General features: G+C 37.2%; 3 protein-coding genes across 3 annotated transcripts; all 3 read left to right on the forward strand.

Annotated features, from left to right (window-relative positions):
• The first annotated feature begins 2,511 nt into the window (after positions 1-2,511).
• On the forward strand, positions 2,512-4,630 carry LOC147533562 (uncharacterized). The gene has a single exon (XM_086646488.1). The coding sequence runs from the start codon at positions 2,619-2,621 to the stop codon at positions 4,542-4,544; it is 1,926 nt and encodes a 641-aa protein (XP_086502614.1). The 5' UTR covers positions 2,512-2,618; the 3' UTR covers positions 4,545-4,630.
• Positions 4,631-5,584: 954 nt separating this feature from the next.
• Positions 5,585-7,248, forward strand: LOC147533563 (uncharacterized). Its single transcript, XM_086646491.1, has one exon. It carries the CDS (start codon positions 5,615-5,617, stop codon positions 7,214-7,216), a length of 1,602 nt encoding a protein of 533 aa, XP_086502617.1. The 5' UTR covers positions 5,585-5,614; the 3' UTR covers positions 7,217-7,248.
• Positions 7,249-8,637: 1,389 nt separating this feature from the next.
• Positions 8,638-10,360, forward strand: LOC147533564 (uncharacterized). Its single transcript, XM_086646489.1, has one exon. It carries the CDS (start codon positions 8,646-8,648, stop codon positions 10,248-10,250), a length of 1,605 nt encoding a protein of 534 aa, XP_086502615.1. The 5' UTR covers positions 8,638-8,645; the 3' UTR covers positions 10,251-10,360.
• The last annotated feature ends 8,093 nt before the right edge of the window (positions 10,361-18,453 follow it).

The raw sequence follows: 18,453 nt of genomic DNA on the forward strand, positions 1-18,453 counted from the left end.
GGATATTTTTCAAAACAGATTTTTCAAAACAGATTTGGAAAACGGATATTTTCCAAAACAGATTTTCTCTCTCGTCCTTTCAGATTTGGAAACCAAATCTATATATCACTTTCTCTCACTTAATTTTCAGATTTGGAATGAGTATATTTTCTGAGATCAATTAGCGTGATTTGGGGGTTAATATTCAAAACATATATATCAACTTTCTCTCACTTAACTTTTGTTTTTTACTCATACATAAACACACACACACAAATTATGAAACAAGTTCGTAAATTATGTGTTATTTATGACGAGGAAACCATCATTTGTCATGTATACAACGTAATTTATCATATGTGTGTGTGTCATCCATTATGTGCCATTGAATACTTAGATTATTTTCTGACATAAATTACTTGTTTTTTACGCGTACATGTCCATTATGTACCATAAATTATAGTAACTTGTTAGGAAATGTAAATCTGAAATCATGTTTTTTGTTATAAAGTATGTGGTTTATCATAAATTATGTATACTGTATAGTAAATAACACAACTTTTGTACAACTGAAACGAAATTTTATTGAACAATAATCTGTGTTTTATTGTAAATAAAAAGAACATAGTAGACTAGGTAACTTAAAAACAAACTCCGTCAGAATGTTGCCCGAGCTCTCGATCCTTACTGTCTTTGGTCTTCCAGGTTTACGGCGAATCAAACATGGTAGTGTTTTTGACTCTTCATTAAATGTACACGGTTCATCGAAGTTAGGGGCAGGGTTTATATGTTCCTTGTAAGTCTTCACGTAAGACTCCGTTGTCCAAACAGGATCATAAAAACAATCTTCTTCATCGTAATTTATACTTCTATAGTTTATGTGATGATTCTGTAAGAAATTCCATCAGTGCTGGTTTACTACAAGAAAAAAAAACATATATATTAGTTAAAAAAAATTATAATCAAATTTACATACATTAATAATGAAACATTTAATAAAAAACAAATGAGATGGATCATAAATAACAGGTACAAATCAATAAATTATGTATAATGTATGGAAAAGTACAATTGTTTATTAGGTTAAGAGAAGTTTTATATGCTTGTCATGACCACTGTTCTGGTAAAAAAAGGACGTGTAATGTTGGAGAAATTTTTCATACTTTACGCACCTTTGTTCATTAATACTATCATCTTATGTGAATTGTATGCAAATTGTATCAGAAAGTATGGTAATTTATCGTAAAGTAACTGTAATTTTTATTCTGTTACAAGAATCAGAAAGGATAAACATCAATATATTATTAGCAAATTGTATCAGAAAACATGGAAAGTTATCGTGAAGTACCTGTACTTTATATTCTGTTAAAGGAATAAGTGTGGATAATCACAAAGATCAAGAACTGTACGGACAGATGATTCTGATCTGCAAAAAATAACCAAAAAAAAGAGGATTTAACGTAGATCTGAAGAAATATACAATGAACATTGTATCAGAAAACATGGAAAGTTATCGTAAAGTACCTGTACTTTATATTCTGTTAAAGGAATAAGTGTGGATAATCACAAAGATCAAGAACTGTACGGACAGATGATTCTGATCTGCAAAAAATAACCAAAAAAAAGAGGATTTAACGTAGATCTGAAGAAATATACAATGAACATTGGAAGGAGAAATAACATACTAACATTGAACACATCATTAAATAAGAAATAAACATCAAAGATCTTAAAGAGTTATGAAAGTTTTAGAGAGAGAAAATATAAATCTTCCATTCGAAGGTAGTTAAGATGGAAACAGATCTTATGTAGTTGGATCACAAATGTAATATGTTCAATAATAGAGCATCGTAATCTGATAAATGGAAAAAAAGAATCATCATTAGATCTTAACAATGGTGTTAATATAAAACTGAAAATTTTAAACCTTATAAAAGATGAATGATTTTCGAGCAATCTAATGAAGATGAAAGAAAAGTTCTGAGATTAATGAAGGTTTAACAGCTAGCTTCGAGTTTAAAAGAGAGGAAATAAAAAATTTCCGTTACAGAATATAATGAAGGTAAGATTACTTTGAATAAAAATGTGATTGGAGAGAGAATGAGGGAGATAAAAATGGAAAAGAGATATGCCAAGATTTTTATGGTTAATCGGTTACATTAGATAAGGAAGGTTATATTCGGTATTAAGAAAGATTAAGTATTATAGAGATTTGTGATTTCTCTCTAGATGAGACCAAATGGACTAGATTTTCATTTATATTATTATTTTGGTTTTGAAAACCTTTATAGGATTATAGAGGACTAAATCTCCTATTAAGACCCGTTTTTTGGGCTATAAACTCAAAAATTATATTCAAAATCAAATTCAACTACAAGATCACAAGTTTTTTTTTTTAATTCTTCGAAACATAAATTTTCAACTTGATCCATAGGACATGGTCATAAATGGGTACATATAATAATTAAAGTCAAACTTAAATCTCTCTCAAATTTGATTATTGATTATTATCCCATCCATGATTTCAGGCCAACTAGTAGTACATAATAAGCTTTCAAGTTGAGCATAGGAGACAAGAGATCTCACCACTCATATATTTGATCCAAATTTCCCTACCAAAACTTCTTTCTCATCTTAAAATGAAATCCACTTCATTTTTGTTCTTTCTAATCTCTTTTTCTTTCTTCTTTTCCTCAAAGACAAGTACAATAGAAGCATGTAATAAAATAGACAGAGAAGCCCTGCTAGATTTCAAGGCTAAGATCACTTATGATCCTACTAAATTGTTAGGAACATGGAACAAGTCAACTGATTGCTGCACCAAATGGGATGGTATCTCTTGTGATTCTACCGGTCGTGTCGTTAACCTTTCTCGTCCGGGATTGTTTTCCACTGACGATTCAATTTTCGACACTGAAATGAATGGAACTATATCTCCATCTCTTGGAAATCTCTCGTCCCTTCGCCTTCTAGATCTTAGTAATCTCAAGAACTTGAAGGGATCAATTCCATTAGAACTTGGAAAATTGTCAAACCTTACTCTTCTTTTCCTTGCTACAAACCAGCTCACTGGTTCAATTCCAAAAACTTTCAAAAACCTTCACCATCTTAACAAGCTCTACCTCAGTGATAATTTTCTTACCGGATCAATTCCATCTTCTCTTTTCGAATCTATGACATCACTTAAGGAGGTAGGCCTAAATGGAAATAAGCTAGTAGGTGCCATTCCTTCAACAATAGGAAAGTTAGTATCACTAACTATGCTTGATTTCCATGGAAATAAACTCTCTGGTAGTATTCCAAGAACAATAGGTTCTCTCAAGAACATGTCTTCTCTAGACCTCTCAGATAATAGGATATCCGGGTCAATTCCTGCTTCCATTGGAGGACTATCCAAATTAGTCCAATTTTTCGCAACTCAAAATAGGTTATCCGGTAGTATTCCTAGTTCAATTTCCAATCTAGTTTCTCTTCGGTTCTGGTGGTTAGCCGATAACAAGCTAACGGGTAGTATACCCGCTTCAATTGGAAAGCTCAAGAGTCTCCAAAGGCTGAGGCTTGAGAACAATAAGTTGACCGGCAAATTACCGTCATCTATTAGTCATCTTCTGAACCTAACAGATTTGTACTTGGCAAACAACCATTTTTCAGGTAAAATTCCTTCAAGTTTTGGCAATCTTGAGAGCCTTCAATTTCTTGATATCTCCAGAAATCATATATCAGGTCCAATTCCTCATCAGTTAGTCAAATTGAAAAACTTACAAATCTTGAACTTGTCATTCAATCCGTTGGGTCTAGTTAGCGTACCGAAGTGGTTAGCAAAAATGGATCTTTTTTCGCTCGGGTTAGCGCATACAGGCATAGTTGGGCCGCTCCCTTCATGGTTATCATCATCGTCCTCTTTATCAACACTCGATTTATCGAGTAATAGATTAAGCGGAAAGTTGCCACATTGGATAAGCAACATGACCAATCTTTCTTTCCTTAATTTGTCTAACAATGGTTTCTATTCAACTATTCCCAATGAGTTTAAGAACTTAACCCTTTTACTGGATCTTGATCTTCACTCAAACAAGCTCACTGGAGGATTGGGGATGGTCTTTTCGAAAACAGTTCAAGAACCAAGAGGACACTACAATTCTATAGATCTTTCCTATAACATGTTTGTTGGTCCTATAGATAAAGATATTGGAACCCAAGTTGCCATGGATTCTATTGTCAAACTAGTACTATCTTATAATCCTTTAGGTGGTAAGATACCAAGTTCACTGGGGAAATTGAGTAGGCTACAAACTTTGGAGCTGAAAAATAATGGGTTGACGAGCAGTATTCCGACGGAGCTGAGCAATGCAACAGAGCTAACTTCGATTTTGTTATCACAAAACAAGCTTACTGGCAGTATACCTTCGCGAGTAATAAACTTGGCCAACCTTGAAAAGTTTGACGTTTCGATAAACCAGTTAAGCGGAAGAATACCTCCTCATAAAGCCAAAATTCCCGCTTCTTCTTTTAATAACAACAAAGGTCTATGCGGAAATCCACTTCCTCCTTGTAAAACTGGCTAACATCTTTGATAGTTTATGGTTTTTCTTTTTGAATTTACTTTGGATCGACCTGGTTTTGCCCACAATAAAAGGTTACTCTTGTTTTATTTTTCTTTTGAATTTATGCTTATGAGCTCTTCGTTTTTTCACCTGAAACACAACAAGATCATGTCATGTAATAGATCGATCTGTTGGTGTTATTACTTTGGCGTATTAAGATTGATAACTGTTACGACGAAATCAAGTAAACCAAGAAAAACAATCGGAAATAAACAACCACACAGAACACAAGAGATTTACGTGGTTCGGTTGGTGAGACCTACTCCACGCCCTGAGATATCAACACATATTCAAGACACTTTCAACAATAACATCCGACTCAAAATAAATTCACGTTTACTAGAAAGGCCTTACATTTTATTTAAGTGGTTACTAGTTTTTCTCTATTCCATGTAAGACTATCCTCAAGTGGCAAACTTCGAAGATATAATGCACAAAATTCCTGCGCTGTTCATCGCGTGGGCATCATAGGCCTATGCAGATATCCCCATATCGCTGCTTTAGAGAATTTGCATTGATATTTGATGATTAAAAGAAAATCAGGAACATGAATTCGAAAAATAAGGCCGAAGAACGTTGTACACAAGATCGAACAACATTAGAAGATAAGGAGTTAGACTAAAAGATAGTGATTTAAGTCTTTAAATCTAGTTCTTTCTTTGATAGATGATATGCTCATCATCCTTAATCAGAAAATTATATGCAGCTCCAAAGTCAAGTCAACCCACACCATATGGGACTATTTTTAAACAAGTTTGCGCGCCTTGTGTATTGGCAGGATTCAAGCATCAGAGGCTTTACAATCCAATGACACACTTTGAGATCTCAAACACATTTTATTATCATAAAATACAGATTAAACTGGTGAAATTTACTATTATTTATGTGGGTGTGAGTGTGTGACTTTAATTACCAACAACTATCTACAAACTTATTTAATTGTTCTTTCTCTTCTTCAAACCTTCTTTAAGAGGGGGTAAGTTTTCTCATCTTTCACTCATCCAACCTCTCAATACTCAACTTTAAAGACCATGAGGTTCTTCTTACTCTTCCTCTTCGTAGCCTATTCCTCCTTCATCTCTAAATTTGTGAAGACAACCCAAGCATGTCATCCCATTGACAGAGAAGCTTTGCTTAGTTTCAAGGCTAATATCATCAGTGATCCTACTAAACGGTTAGGAACTTGGATTGACTCCACCGATTGTTGTCAGTGGGATGGTATTACTTGTGATCCCACTACTGGCCGTGTCACTACCCTGGTACGTTGGGTATCGATGTATGTACATGAGATAGCATATTTGTTTGGAACTATATCTCCATTTATTGGGAATCTTTCATCGCTTCGCATTCTTCATCTTGGTGGCGTTGGTTTGAGTGGAACAATACCACCAGAAATTGGAAAACTATCAAACCTTAATGAACTCCATCTTAATGACAACGGCCTCTCTGGTCCACTCCCGACAACTTTCATAAATCTTCACCAACTCAATAAGCTTTACCTTCAAGGCAATGGTCTATCCGGTGTAATTCCACCCTCCATCTTCTCATCTATGACATCACTTACAGAGCTTCGTTTGGATTCAAATAGACTATCCGGTGCCATATTACCAAGCATTGGGAAATTAGCGTCGTTAACCTATCTTGATCTTAACAGAAACCTATTCTCCGGTACAATTCCAAGCTCAGTATGTTCTCTCAAGAACCTTTCACTACTAGATTTGAGTGCGAACCACCTATCCGGATCCATTCCAAGCTCCTTAAAAGGATTTTCCAAATTAGACTACCTCTCTTTTGCCTCCAATCGTCTATCCGGTGCAATACCATCCTCCTTTTTCGAGTTTATGACATCCCTTACACAACTCGATCTGAGCCAAAATGGACTATCTGGAGCCATACCCCCGAGTATTGGGAAATTAGTGTCCGTCCAGTTACTTACGTTGCAAGGGAACAAACTCTCTGGAAGAATCCCAAGCACAATTGGTTCTCTCAAGAACTTGAATTTCCTATACTTGTACGATAACCAATTAAACGGGTCCATTCCACGCTCCTTTGGTGGATTATCCAAGTTAAAGGGAGTCTATATGAACGACAACAGGCTATCGGGTAACATTCCTAGTTCAATTTCCAACCTAGGTTCTCTTGAGTATTGCTCTTTATCTAATAACAAGTTGACTGGTAGTTTACCAACATCAATTGGGAAGCTCCTGAATCTTCAGTATTTGTATCTGCAGTACAACAAGCTAAGAGGTAGTTTTCCATCCTCCATTCGAGATCTTCATAGCCTAAAGAATTTGTATCTATCCAGCAATCATATTTCGGGTAAAATCCCTTCAAGTTTAGGCAATCTACAAGGACTTCAATTTGTTGATATCTCAAGAAATAATCTATCAGGTCCGATACCTTTTGAGCTCGGTAATGCCACAGAGTTACTTTCCATTGTGTTATCTAATAATAACCTTACGGGTTCTATACCTTCAGCAGTGCTAAAGTTGCCGAAACTTGAAGAATTTAACGTCTCCATGAACCATCTGAGTGGCAAAATACCGCGTCATAATGCCAAAATTCCGGCCTCTTCATTTGAAGGCAACAAAGGTCTGTGTGGGAATCCACTTCCTCCTTGTAAGACAACTTAGTTTATAACAAGTTACTGTACTAACAATGAGCTCTCAACAAATGGAAATATGGGGGATTTTTAGCCAAGTGGATGAATAAAATAGTTGATAGTAGGCTAGTGAATCCTAGCATATTGCTGAACGATAAATCTAGCCTGAGCTCTGATACGACTTGTTAGGAAAAATCCTAATTAACTTGTTCACAAATATGAAGATAAAAGATGTGAAAGTAAAAGCAGAGACACCAAGATAATTTAAAGTGGCAAAAAACCCCTCCAAAATAGAAGGTGAAAAAACCACCGGATCTAGTCCATAAATTTTCCACTTTGATGAAATAATGGGTTACATAAGTCTTCCCTAAACGAATAGGGGATTAACCAACTCTTTAAAATGCGTAGAAACACTCTTGGATAACAATTCTTTACCAAAACTATGATGGATAAATTGAACAAGAAATAGAAATCTCTTACTCCTTAGGGTTTGAATTACCAAAGGCTGAAGAAGTTTAACACAGACTAAATTGCTTCACAAGATTAATATTCTTCTTTTCTTCAAGTAAATATTCTTCTCTTGAAAAAACCACTCCAGAAATCTCTTTCTCTGACTTCTCTTTGTACTGAAAAGTCTGAATAATTTCTTCCCTTTCATTCCTTTTTGTGATATAAATAGGGAGGTATTCAATTAGGAGTCCTTTTATTATAAGGAGAGACTCTAACATCAAGAGATCTAACCGATCTAAAAATCAAAGTCATCTAAACCTCTATGAAGAAATCTCATTTAAATCTTTATGGACATAAGGTAAAATAAAGTTAGGTGGGACGTTCTCAAGTGGTGAACTTTGAAGATTGTACCTGATAATGCACAAAATTCCTATGTTATTCATTGCGTGGGCATCATAGCCTTGCACAGATTTCCGCCTTTCTCTGCTTTAGAAAATTTGCATTAATATTTGAGGATGGAAAGGAAATCAGGAACATGAATTCGAAAAATTAGGCTGAAGAACGTTGTACACACGACCGAACATCATTAGAAGATAAGGAGTTAGACTGAAAGATAGTGATTTAAGTCTTTAAATTTAGTTCTTTCTTTGATAGATGATATATTCATCCTTAATCAAAAAATTATATGCAGCTCCAATGTCAGGATTCAAGCATGAGAGGCTTTACAATCCAATGCCACACTTTGAGATCTCAAACACATTATGGCCTTATGCATATTCTTCTCTCACATGCATATATTTTATCATCATCAAATCCAGATTTAACAGATAAAATTTATTATTTATGTGGGTGTGAGACTTAATTACCAATAACTATCCAAACTTAGTTAATTAATGGTTCTTCACTTGTCAACTTAGCTTTCTAGTTGTTCTTTATCTTCTTAAACCTTCTTTAAGATGTGCTAAGTTTTCTCATCTTTCATTCATCAAAATTCTCACTGACCTTTAAGAATGAGGTTCTTTTCACTCTTCCTCTTCATAGTCTATTTCTCCTTCATCTCTAAATTTGTGAAGACGACCCAAGCATGCCATCCCATTGATAGAGCAGCTTTGCTTGGTTTCAAGGCTAATATCACCAGTGATCCTACTTCACGGTTAGGAACTTGGATTGACTCAACCGATTGTTGCACTCAGTGGGACGGTATTACTTGTGATCCCACCACTGGCCGTGTCATTAGCCTCGTACGTGGAGTATCGATGTATAGCCATGAGATAGCATATATGTATGGAACTATATCTGCATCTCTTGGGAATCTTTCATCGCTTCATATTCTTCATCTTGGTGGTGTTGGTTTGGGTGGACCAATACCGCCAGAAATTGGAAAACTATCCAACCTTATTCAACTCCATCTTTACGACAACGGTGTCTCTGGTCCAATCCCAACAACTTTCCAAAATCTTCACCAACTCAATAAGCTTTACCTTCAATACAATGGTCTATCCGGTGTAATTCAACCCTCCATCTTCTCATCTATGACATCACTTACAGAGCTTCGTTTGGATGGAAATGAACTATCTGGTGCCATACCACCAAGCATTGGGAAATTAGTGTTGTTAACCTATCTTGCTCTTAACGGAAACCAATTCTCCGGTACAATTCCTAGCTCAGTGGGTTCTCTCAAGAACCTAACGCTACTAGATTTGAGTGTGAACCAGCTATCCGGATTCATTCCAAGCTACTTGAAAGGATTTTCCAAATTAGACCGTGTGTCTTTTGCCTTCAATCATCTATCCGGTGCAATACCATCCTCCCTTTTCGAGTCTATGACATCTGTTAAGCAGCTCGATCTGAGCCAAAATGAACTATCTGGAGCCATACCCCCGAGTATTGGGAAATTAGCGTCCGTCCAGTTACTTACATTGCAAGGGAACAAACTCTCTGGAAGAATCCCAAGCACAATTGGTTCTCTCAAGAACTTGAATTTCCTATACTTGGTCGATAACCAACTAAACGGGTCCATTCCACGCTCCTTCGGTGGATTATCCAATTTAATCCGAGCCTATATGAATAACAATAGGCTATCGGGTAACATTCCTAGTTCAATTTCCAACCTAGGTTCTCTTGAGTATTGCTCTTTATCTAATAACAAGTTGACTGGTAGTTTGCCAACATCAATTGGGAAGCTCCAGAAACTTCAGTATCTGTCTCTTCAGTACAACAAGCTAGGAGGTAGTTTACCATCATCTATTGGAGATCTTCACAGACTGAACAATTTGTATCTATCCAACAATCATATTTCGGGTAAAATCCCTTCAAGTTTAGGCAATCTCCAAGGACTTCAATTTGTTGACATGTCAAGAAATAATCTATCAGGTCCAATACCTTTTGAGCTCGGTAATGCCACAGAGTTGATTTACGTTGCGTTATCAAATAATAACCTTACGGGTTCTATACCTTCTGAAGTACTAAACTTGCCGAAACTTCAAGAATTTAAAGTCTCTATGAACTATCTGACTGGCAAAATACCACCTCATAATGCCGAAATTCCAGCCTCTTCATTTGAAGGCAACATAGGCTTGTGTAACAATCCACTTCCTCCTTGTAAGATAACTTAGTTCCTAACAAGTTACTGTACTCACAATTAGCTCTCAACAAATGGAACTATGGGGGGATTTTGTTTTTGGTGAAAGCATGAAGATAAAGTTGATCAAGCCTTTTACCAAAATGTTCTTTTTATTTATTTACTTTAGCTAAGCCGGAAAAATAAGATGAATATGAAGGCTCTTTCTCCTCCAATCAATAGAAATTCACAAAACAAATTGAAGACCGTTGAATCTCATACCAAGTTCAAAATGATTAAATAAATTATTTTATTCCTTGATGATTTTCAAAAGAAATAAGCTATTCTATTTATAGTTAGAAAACTACTAGTTTCTAATTTACCTGTTGCTAATATTTAATAGCTTTTAATATTCTTACTAGTTTCTAATATTTACTACGTTTTATTATCTAAATATGAGAAAAATATTATATAAGATAAACCGTGGTACTATGCCCAACCACTCTCCCGAGTGAATCCCGGTGGGGTGAGGTGGTCGGGCCAGATATAGAGAGAGAAATTTCTCTCTCTATATCTGGCCCGACCACCTCACCCCGCCGGGATTCACCGGGGAGAGTGGCCAGGCATAGTATCCTTTTCCATATAAGATATCTCATAATTTGGAAAAATATTTCAACAAGATTTTCTTCCCGAGTAATGCTAAAAGTTCTACAAGTCTCAATTTCTGAGTCAACTTTCTTTCTTTCTATTGATGAACTTTTTCACTCTCTATGGACTATTCATTCCTATTTAGGTCGAATGTAGGTCTACTTTTGTAGCCTCTTTTATCATTTTTCTTTCCCCTTTCTCTGCTTTAGAGAATTTGCATTGATATCTGACGATTAAAAAAAATCAGAATTTTAAAAATTAGGCTGAAGAATGTTGTCAAATGATCGATGAGCATTAGAAGATAAAGAGTTAGAATGAAAAGTAGTGATTCAAATCTTCAAATTTAATTCTTTCTTTCAAAGATAACATTTGATCCTTAATCAGAAAATTATATGCAGCTCCAAAGTCAAGTCAACCCACATCTTATGGAACTATTTTTAAATAAGTTTCAACATTGATGCCTAGTGTATTGGCAGGATTTGACCATGAGAGGCTCTACAAAATATTAGTTGACTCTTCACCAACATGCATATAGTTTATTGATGGCCCTAAAAGGTCTCCACCCGCAAGTATACGGGCGTCAAGTAATAACCCGGTAAGACCGGGATCGATCCACGAAGATAGGAAGGTAATACGAATATCGAAAGAGTCTAACCCACTGGTTTAAGTGTCAGTCACTAACTCAGACTAAAAACAAAAAGATAATAAGTTGGGTTTTTGGTTGATTTATAATAAATAAACAAATAAAACGATCTAATCTAAAAGTGAGAGGTGAGAGAGATTCAGGAAAAATGGTCGAGCAAGAATAAAGTGAGGAGGATACTTCGATCCACAAAGTCGATAGTGACTATTACTAATAATCAATAAGCGTGAAAAGTTAGTTAACTTCACCCATTTACTTGGATCTGTCAACGAACTCTTTGTATAACTCAGATTCTAGTCCATGAACGGTCTAAAAACCCGGAAGATTTCATCATTAAAACTCATTTGTCACATCAAAACATGTATCACGAGTATCCGAATACAAAAGTTAGCTAGACATGGCGATACAAATAATAAATGGGAAGAAAATAAAGAAAGACATGAGTTAAGGCGAGAATCTCCCTATTCCGATGAGGCGCGAGACTAAGATCGACGGGAAATATAAGTGTTCAAGTGCTGTCAATCTCCCTGTAACAGAATGCAGGGGTCCCCTTAACAGTGTATAATAGGTGTCCTCTCAGCAGAACTTGACCTCCCCTTATCAGCCAGTATCATCTTCTTCCTTAAACAAAATCCACCATTAAATCTAGCTTCAAGCTTTCTCTCACTAGAAATTGGCAACAACCAAATCTCAAATAAATCACAACCAAACACAAGGCAAACACAAAGAGATGGAGACAACAAATTCCCAAGTAAAACCCTAGGTTTTCCGACCAAAGGAATGGCCGGAATAACCCTTGAAGATCTAGGCCAAAGAGAGGAAAGTTCCGGCCAACAAAACTAAGGTTCCGGCAAGGAAAAAGGTCGGTCTAGTTGCCGGCTCACAACCCTTAGGGTCCCGAGTTGCTGTCTTTTAGTTGCCTAAGCTTCCCGACCTGTTCTTCATGTTCATCAAGAACCCGAGCTGTGGCTGCCTCTGTCCCGTGCTGGTTGATGAACCCGAGCTGCTTCAATGGAGTTCCGAGCAGCTTCAATGGTGTTGTCCCGAACTCCAGCTGTTTCAGCCGTGCCGGCCAAAACTTTGGCCGGAGTTTTGGCCGGCAACCCCTTTCTTTTTCTCTCTCTATCTCCTCTCCTCTAAACCCTAATAATCTGTGGAGAAGAAGCCCTCTTTTTCTTTTAATCAAAACCCTTAGTCAATCTTTGACTTGACTAGTCTTGGGCCACCTTCATTAGACTACTTGACTTGTGAACCCATGAGGTGCTCATAAAATTTCTCATTGGTCTTCTTCTTTGGACTCTTGGGCTATTATTTTGATTCTCACTTAGAAACGAAGGAGTGCCTTCAGCATATATTTCTACACATCTAATTTTCAAAAAAAAGAACTTAAATGTCCCTCGACTTCTTTCTATCATAACTTCTCCGTCCAAACTCCGATTCAACTTCCGTCTTCGCCGCCGGATTCGCCATCGACTCCACTTGCCACTTAACCTCTGATCTCTGCCAAAATTACCAAAATACCCCTGGTCTCTCTTTCTTTCCGGTTTCTTCCACATGAGATAAAATGTGATAAATGTTCCGTTTTATTCCGAATGAAGCGTCAAACTCCAAATAAGATACCTACCAAGAAAAACTTATAAATAATTAGAAATAAAACACGAAAAGAACTAACTTTTCGAAGTTAAGCGATCCAAATGTGGCATTTTAACGCCACATCAAACATCCCCAAACTTGGAATTTGCTAGTCCTCGAGCAAACAAACTTAAAGTAAAATCCTAACTCACTTTCGGAGGAATCCCGATTGCATTTAGCATATGCAACAAGCCGTTAAACCCCTAGGTTACCCCTAGTGGACGAGTGTCGTCTCGTGAGGGTTTCCAGAGAATATACCCACAAAATTCAAGATTTCAAAGACATAAAAGAGTTCAACATCGATGTAAATAAGATAATGACAATTAATGACACACTCAAACATGCTAAACAAGCGAATCAAAATCGATAAACGCATATATATGCTAAAAGCCTCATCACTAGTAGTCTCATCCTAAAATGTAAGTGTCCAATCATAATGAGCATCATCTAAGTTCAAAGTCACAAAACTTCGATTTCTATCTTAGTACATTTCGCCTCGACTTTAGCCTCACGGTTATACACTCTTAAACATGAAATCACTCAAAAATAGATAATACGGTTCACTCTAATGTGTGAGCATGGAATAAAGATAAACTCAACACATACAAAACAAATGAGGATAACAAGTTTCAGAGCGAAATGATCTCTAAAGAATGGAAATAACCACTAAAATGGAATGAGGAAGTTCACTCACCCTTCTCACCCACTATACCCTCTAACATTGCTTCGTAAAGGTCAACGGATACAAGTAATGAAATGGAAGTGATGACAACCCGAGAATGTCGACGTCTTCAATAAAAAGAACGCTCAAACAACTACTAAATTTAGCTTTTGCTTTGAACACTTTATTATTCACAACACAAACAAAATAACAAGTAAACTCAATCTTTTTTTTTCACTTTTTTTTTCTTTTTTTTTTCATTTTTTTTTCATAACAAAACAAGAACACTAACACTTGTATTCTCAACAAACAAATTTTTCTTCATTCTCACTTTGTTTCACATTCTTCTTTCTATACTTTCCAAATCTTCATTCTCGGGAGTAGTATGTGAATGGGTGGTGGAGTATCCGTTTCCCTAAAGTTGACACTATTGTCGGGTTTCATGGACTACAAGGGTAAGGTCGCTATCCTGATGTCACTCCTAGTGGCTAAGAAAGTTGAGCTCATGAGATCGTCTAAGCTCTTTGAAAAGTTACGAGGTTGAGTAGCTCTTCATTCTACTCAGAGTTAGCGCAGAAGAGTACACTCGAAAACAATATAAAGGCTCAGATATCTCACATGGGTTTAAGTCTCCACTAATGACTAGTATAGGTCCCTCAGAAATGTTTCTTCTTCCTTAGAATGCTGCTCACATGATCAGACAACAAACGCTAAAGGACTCGACATTCATGAAAAAGACTAAGAACATGCATAACATTCACCAAAACTGAAACACATGCATCAACATACTTCAGCATACCACTAAAGTCATATCAAATCTACCCAAAATTTTTCAAATTTGGTCGAATTTATCGAACCTTCTTGTCTTTTGAAACCCCATGGTCATGGCTGAAAGTCATACCCCATCCCCAAACTTAAAACTAACATTGTCCTCAATGTTTCAACCATATACTCACCAAAAGATAAGACATATTAATTTAAAGAGAAGAATGAAAAGATATTACCATAGCCGGAGGAGATAAAAGATACTACTACCGAGACTCGTGTATGAACAGGTTCCAAGTTGATGTTGAGCTCATCGCCATCCCCAAACTTGGAACAAACTATGCCTCAGAAGCAAAACAAGTAAGAAATGCTCCTATGATCAACAAGCAATATTAGAATGAAACACATAAGATCATGACCATAAAAATGACCACTAACGCGGGTACACACGATTGCATTGAGCTATACAATTAGCCGTTGATTCTCTTGCTTTCGCAAGAGCACGAGTTCTGTCTCGTGGAGGGTTTCCAGAGATGATACCCACAAACATCAAAACCCATCTCAATCAGTCAAAGATCATACAATAAGAGACGGAAATTTTGGGGGTCAACCCAAATAAAGCTATATGCCGGTGCTAATCGTCTCACAAAAAGATCAGAAATGTAAAGTGCACATGAGACGATAAAAGAAAACAAGCCATCCCCAAACTTAGTGGGTGCACAGTCCACTAAGTAGGCATAAATAGAAGGAACGACAACAAAGAAATCATCAAAAGGATCGACGTACACGTGAAGGGTCAAAATATCAGTCGAAGGCAAAAAATCATCTGGAAGCTTAGTGGACAGAATATCCACTATGTCCATAGACGTCTTTGGAAAGACGTCTGAAATGTCCCAAAAGGGATCAACAACCGAGTTTGAGATCATGTGGAAAGTCGAACTAGACTCTAAGGGTAAGGCAGTATGCTCGGGGACCAAGTCAAGGTCCATGGTTTCCTTAGGTAAATAGTCTGACAAACTATCCAACATGTCTCTAACTACTATGTCATCAACATCCTCAAAGGCATCTGGAGCCTCGCAGTCAGTTATAATATCAGGCCTTCCTAGCATTGCATCTAAGACTGACTCCTTACATGTGTCAAAAATCGGATAGTTCATAATCGTGTCATCCTCAAACTTGCTCATAGAGCCATCATCCTGAACATCAAAGTCTGGTATAGTCCTATCATAATGAGACGATAAAAGTTGAGGTAAAGACGAAACAAGGTCATCAATATTTTCGGGCTCTTGGGTCCTCTCAGTAGATTTATCGACATTTAACTTAGTACTAGGGTTAGACGTATTACCCTCGTCATCGTACCTAGTACCCTCTTGAGTTTGGGGTGGTGAAACCCCTTCCTCGTCGACAAATGACTGTGACTCGAGCGGCTCTATCTTTTGAGTTAAGGACTCAATCCTCTGCTTCGTTTGAGTAGCAAATTGTGACATCATCTCAATAAGACGACTCTCGGACTCTGATCGAGATCTATCTTCAAGAGTCTCCTCATAACAAGGCTCACCAGTGTAATAAAATGAAGACTCTTGATAATAACTCCCTCCGTATATACTAGGATCATACCTGCCTCTAAAGTCATTGGTCTCAGAATAGTGTGGAATATAAGGTCTCTCATACATATTTGGTGTCGGACGATATCCATCACTAATCTGACCATCTCTATACATCTGTCGGTATTCTGCTAGTGTCATACGAGATCGATCAGGTTCAGATGGTCTATTCCTCTCACTAATCAGATCATCTCTACACATTCGTTGATAATCTCCGAAGGTCATACCAGGTCGATTAGGCTCAATTGACCTATTCCCCTCATTAACCCGTCGGTATTCTCCTAGGGTCATACCACGTTGGTTAAGCTCAGCTCTACGCAACTGTTGGTATTCTCTTAAGGTCATATCAGGTCGGGTAATGATGGAACTCTTCTGCTCAAGGTCATCATCATCATCATGGAATGACCAACCGTTAGAATACCGTGCCATGATCTCACAATGTTCAAGGAACAACACACAAGCTATAAATGTAAACTACCAACCAATTACACATAAGTAGAAAGAAATAGATAGAATACGATACTAGCGAATGCTCCTCTCGTTTCGTTCTTCCTTCTGATTCCTTTCTTTTCCTTCGCTCCTATGTTCTTTTTTTTCGGCTTTTTCCTTAGAGTAGTTCCTGAAAATAAGAAAGAGTCAGAAACTACGAAAATAAACAAAAACGTCTAAGTTAACAAATAACACTAAACTAATGAACAAAACGAACAAACAATATCCAAACTATTAAACCTATCCCCGGCAGCGGCGCCAAAAACTTGATGGCCCTAAAAGGTTACCCTAAAAGGTCTCCACCCGCAAGTATACGGGCGTCAAGTAATAACCCGGTAAGACCGGGATCGATCCACGAAGATAGGAAGGTAATACGAATATCGAAAGAGTCTAACCCACCGGTTTAAGTGTCAGTCACTAACTCAGACTAAAAACAAAAAGATAATAAGTTGGGTTTTTGGTTGATTTATAATAAATAAACAAATAAAACGATCTAATCTAAAAGTGAGAGGTGAGAGAGATTCAGGAAAAATGGTCGAGCAAGAATAAAGTGAGGAGGATACTTCGATCCACAAAGTCGATAGTGACTATTACTAATAATCAATAAGCGTGAAAAGTTAGTTAACTTCACCCATTTACTTGGATCGGTCAACGAACTCTTTGTATAACTCAGATTCTAGTCCATGAACGGTCTAAAAACCCGGAAGATTTCATCATTAAAACTCATTTGTCACATCAAAACATGTATCACGAGTATCCGAATACAAAAGTTAGCTAGACATGGCGATACAAATAATAAATGGGAAGAAAATAAAGAAAGACATGAGTTAAGGTGAGAATCTCCCTATTCCGATGAGGCGCGAGACTAAGATCGACGGGAAATATAAGTGTTCAAGTGCTGTCGATCTCCCTGTAACAGAATGCAGGGGTCCCCTTAACAGTGTATAATAGGTGTCCTCTCAGCAGAACTTGACCTCCCCTTATCAGCCAGTATCATCTTCTTCCTTAAACAAAATCCACCATTAAATATAGCTTCAAGCTTTCTCTCACTAGAAATTGGCAACAACCAAATCTCAAATAAATCACAACCAAACACAAGGCAAACACAAAGAGATGGAGACAACAAATTCCCAAGTAAAACCCTAGGTTTTCCGACCAAAGGAATGGCCGGAATAACCCTTGAAGATCTCGGCGAAAGAGAGGAAAGTTCCGGCCAACAAAACTAAGGTTCCGGCAAGGAAAAAGGTCGGTCTAGTTGCCGGCTCACAACCCTTAGGGTCCCGAGTTGCTGTCTTTTAGTTGCCTAAGCTTCCCGACCTGTTCTTCATGTTCATCAAGAACCCGAGCTGTGGCTGCCTCTGTCCCGTGCTGGTTGATGAACCCGAGCTGCTTCAATGGAGTTCCGAGCAGCTTCAATGGTGTTGTCCCGAACTCCAGCTGTTTCAGCCGTGCCGGCCAAAACTTTGGCCGGAATTTTGGCCGGCAACCCCTTTCTTTTTCTCTCTCTATCTCCTCTCCTCTAAACCCTAATAATCTGTGGAGAAGAAGCCCTCTTTTTTTTTTAATCAAAACCCTTAGTCAATCTTTGACTTGACTAGTCTTGGGCCACCTTCATTAGACTACTTGACTTGTGAACCCATGAGGTGCTCATAAAATTTCTCATTGGTCTTTTTCTTTGGACTCTTGGGCTATTATTTTGATTCTCACTTAGAAACGAAGGAGTGCCTTCAGCATATATTTCTACACATCTAATTTTCAAAAAAAAAGAACTTAAATGTCCCTCGACTTCTTTCTATCATAACTTCTCCGTCCAAAC

The sequence above is a fragment of the Eschscholzia californica genome, unplaced genomic scaffold (genome assembly GCF_041429995.1).
Source record: "Eschscholzia californica isolate CP2 unplaced genomic scaffold, dmEscCali1.0.p SCAF_6, whole genome shotgun sequence".
NCBI classification, from domain to species: domain Eukaryota; kingdom Viridiplantae; phylum Streptophyta; class Magnoliopsida; order Ranunculales; family Papaveraceae; genus Eschscholzia; species Eschscholzia californica.

Excerpts from the sequence above, each read along its gene's own strand:
- LOC147533563 (XM_086646491.1), top strand. The coding sequence starts at position 5,615 with ATGAGGTTCTTCTTACTCTTCCTCTTCGTAGCCTATTCCTCCTTCATC.
- LOC147533564 (XM_086646489.1), top strand. The coding sequence starts at position 8,646 with ATGAGGTTCTTTTCACTCTTCCTCTTCATAGTCTATTTCTCCTTCATC.
- LOC147533562 (XM_086646488.1), top strand. The coding sequence starts at position 2,619 with ATGAAATCCACTTCATTTTTGTTCTTTCTAATCTCTTTTTCTTTCTTC.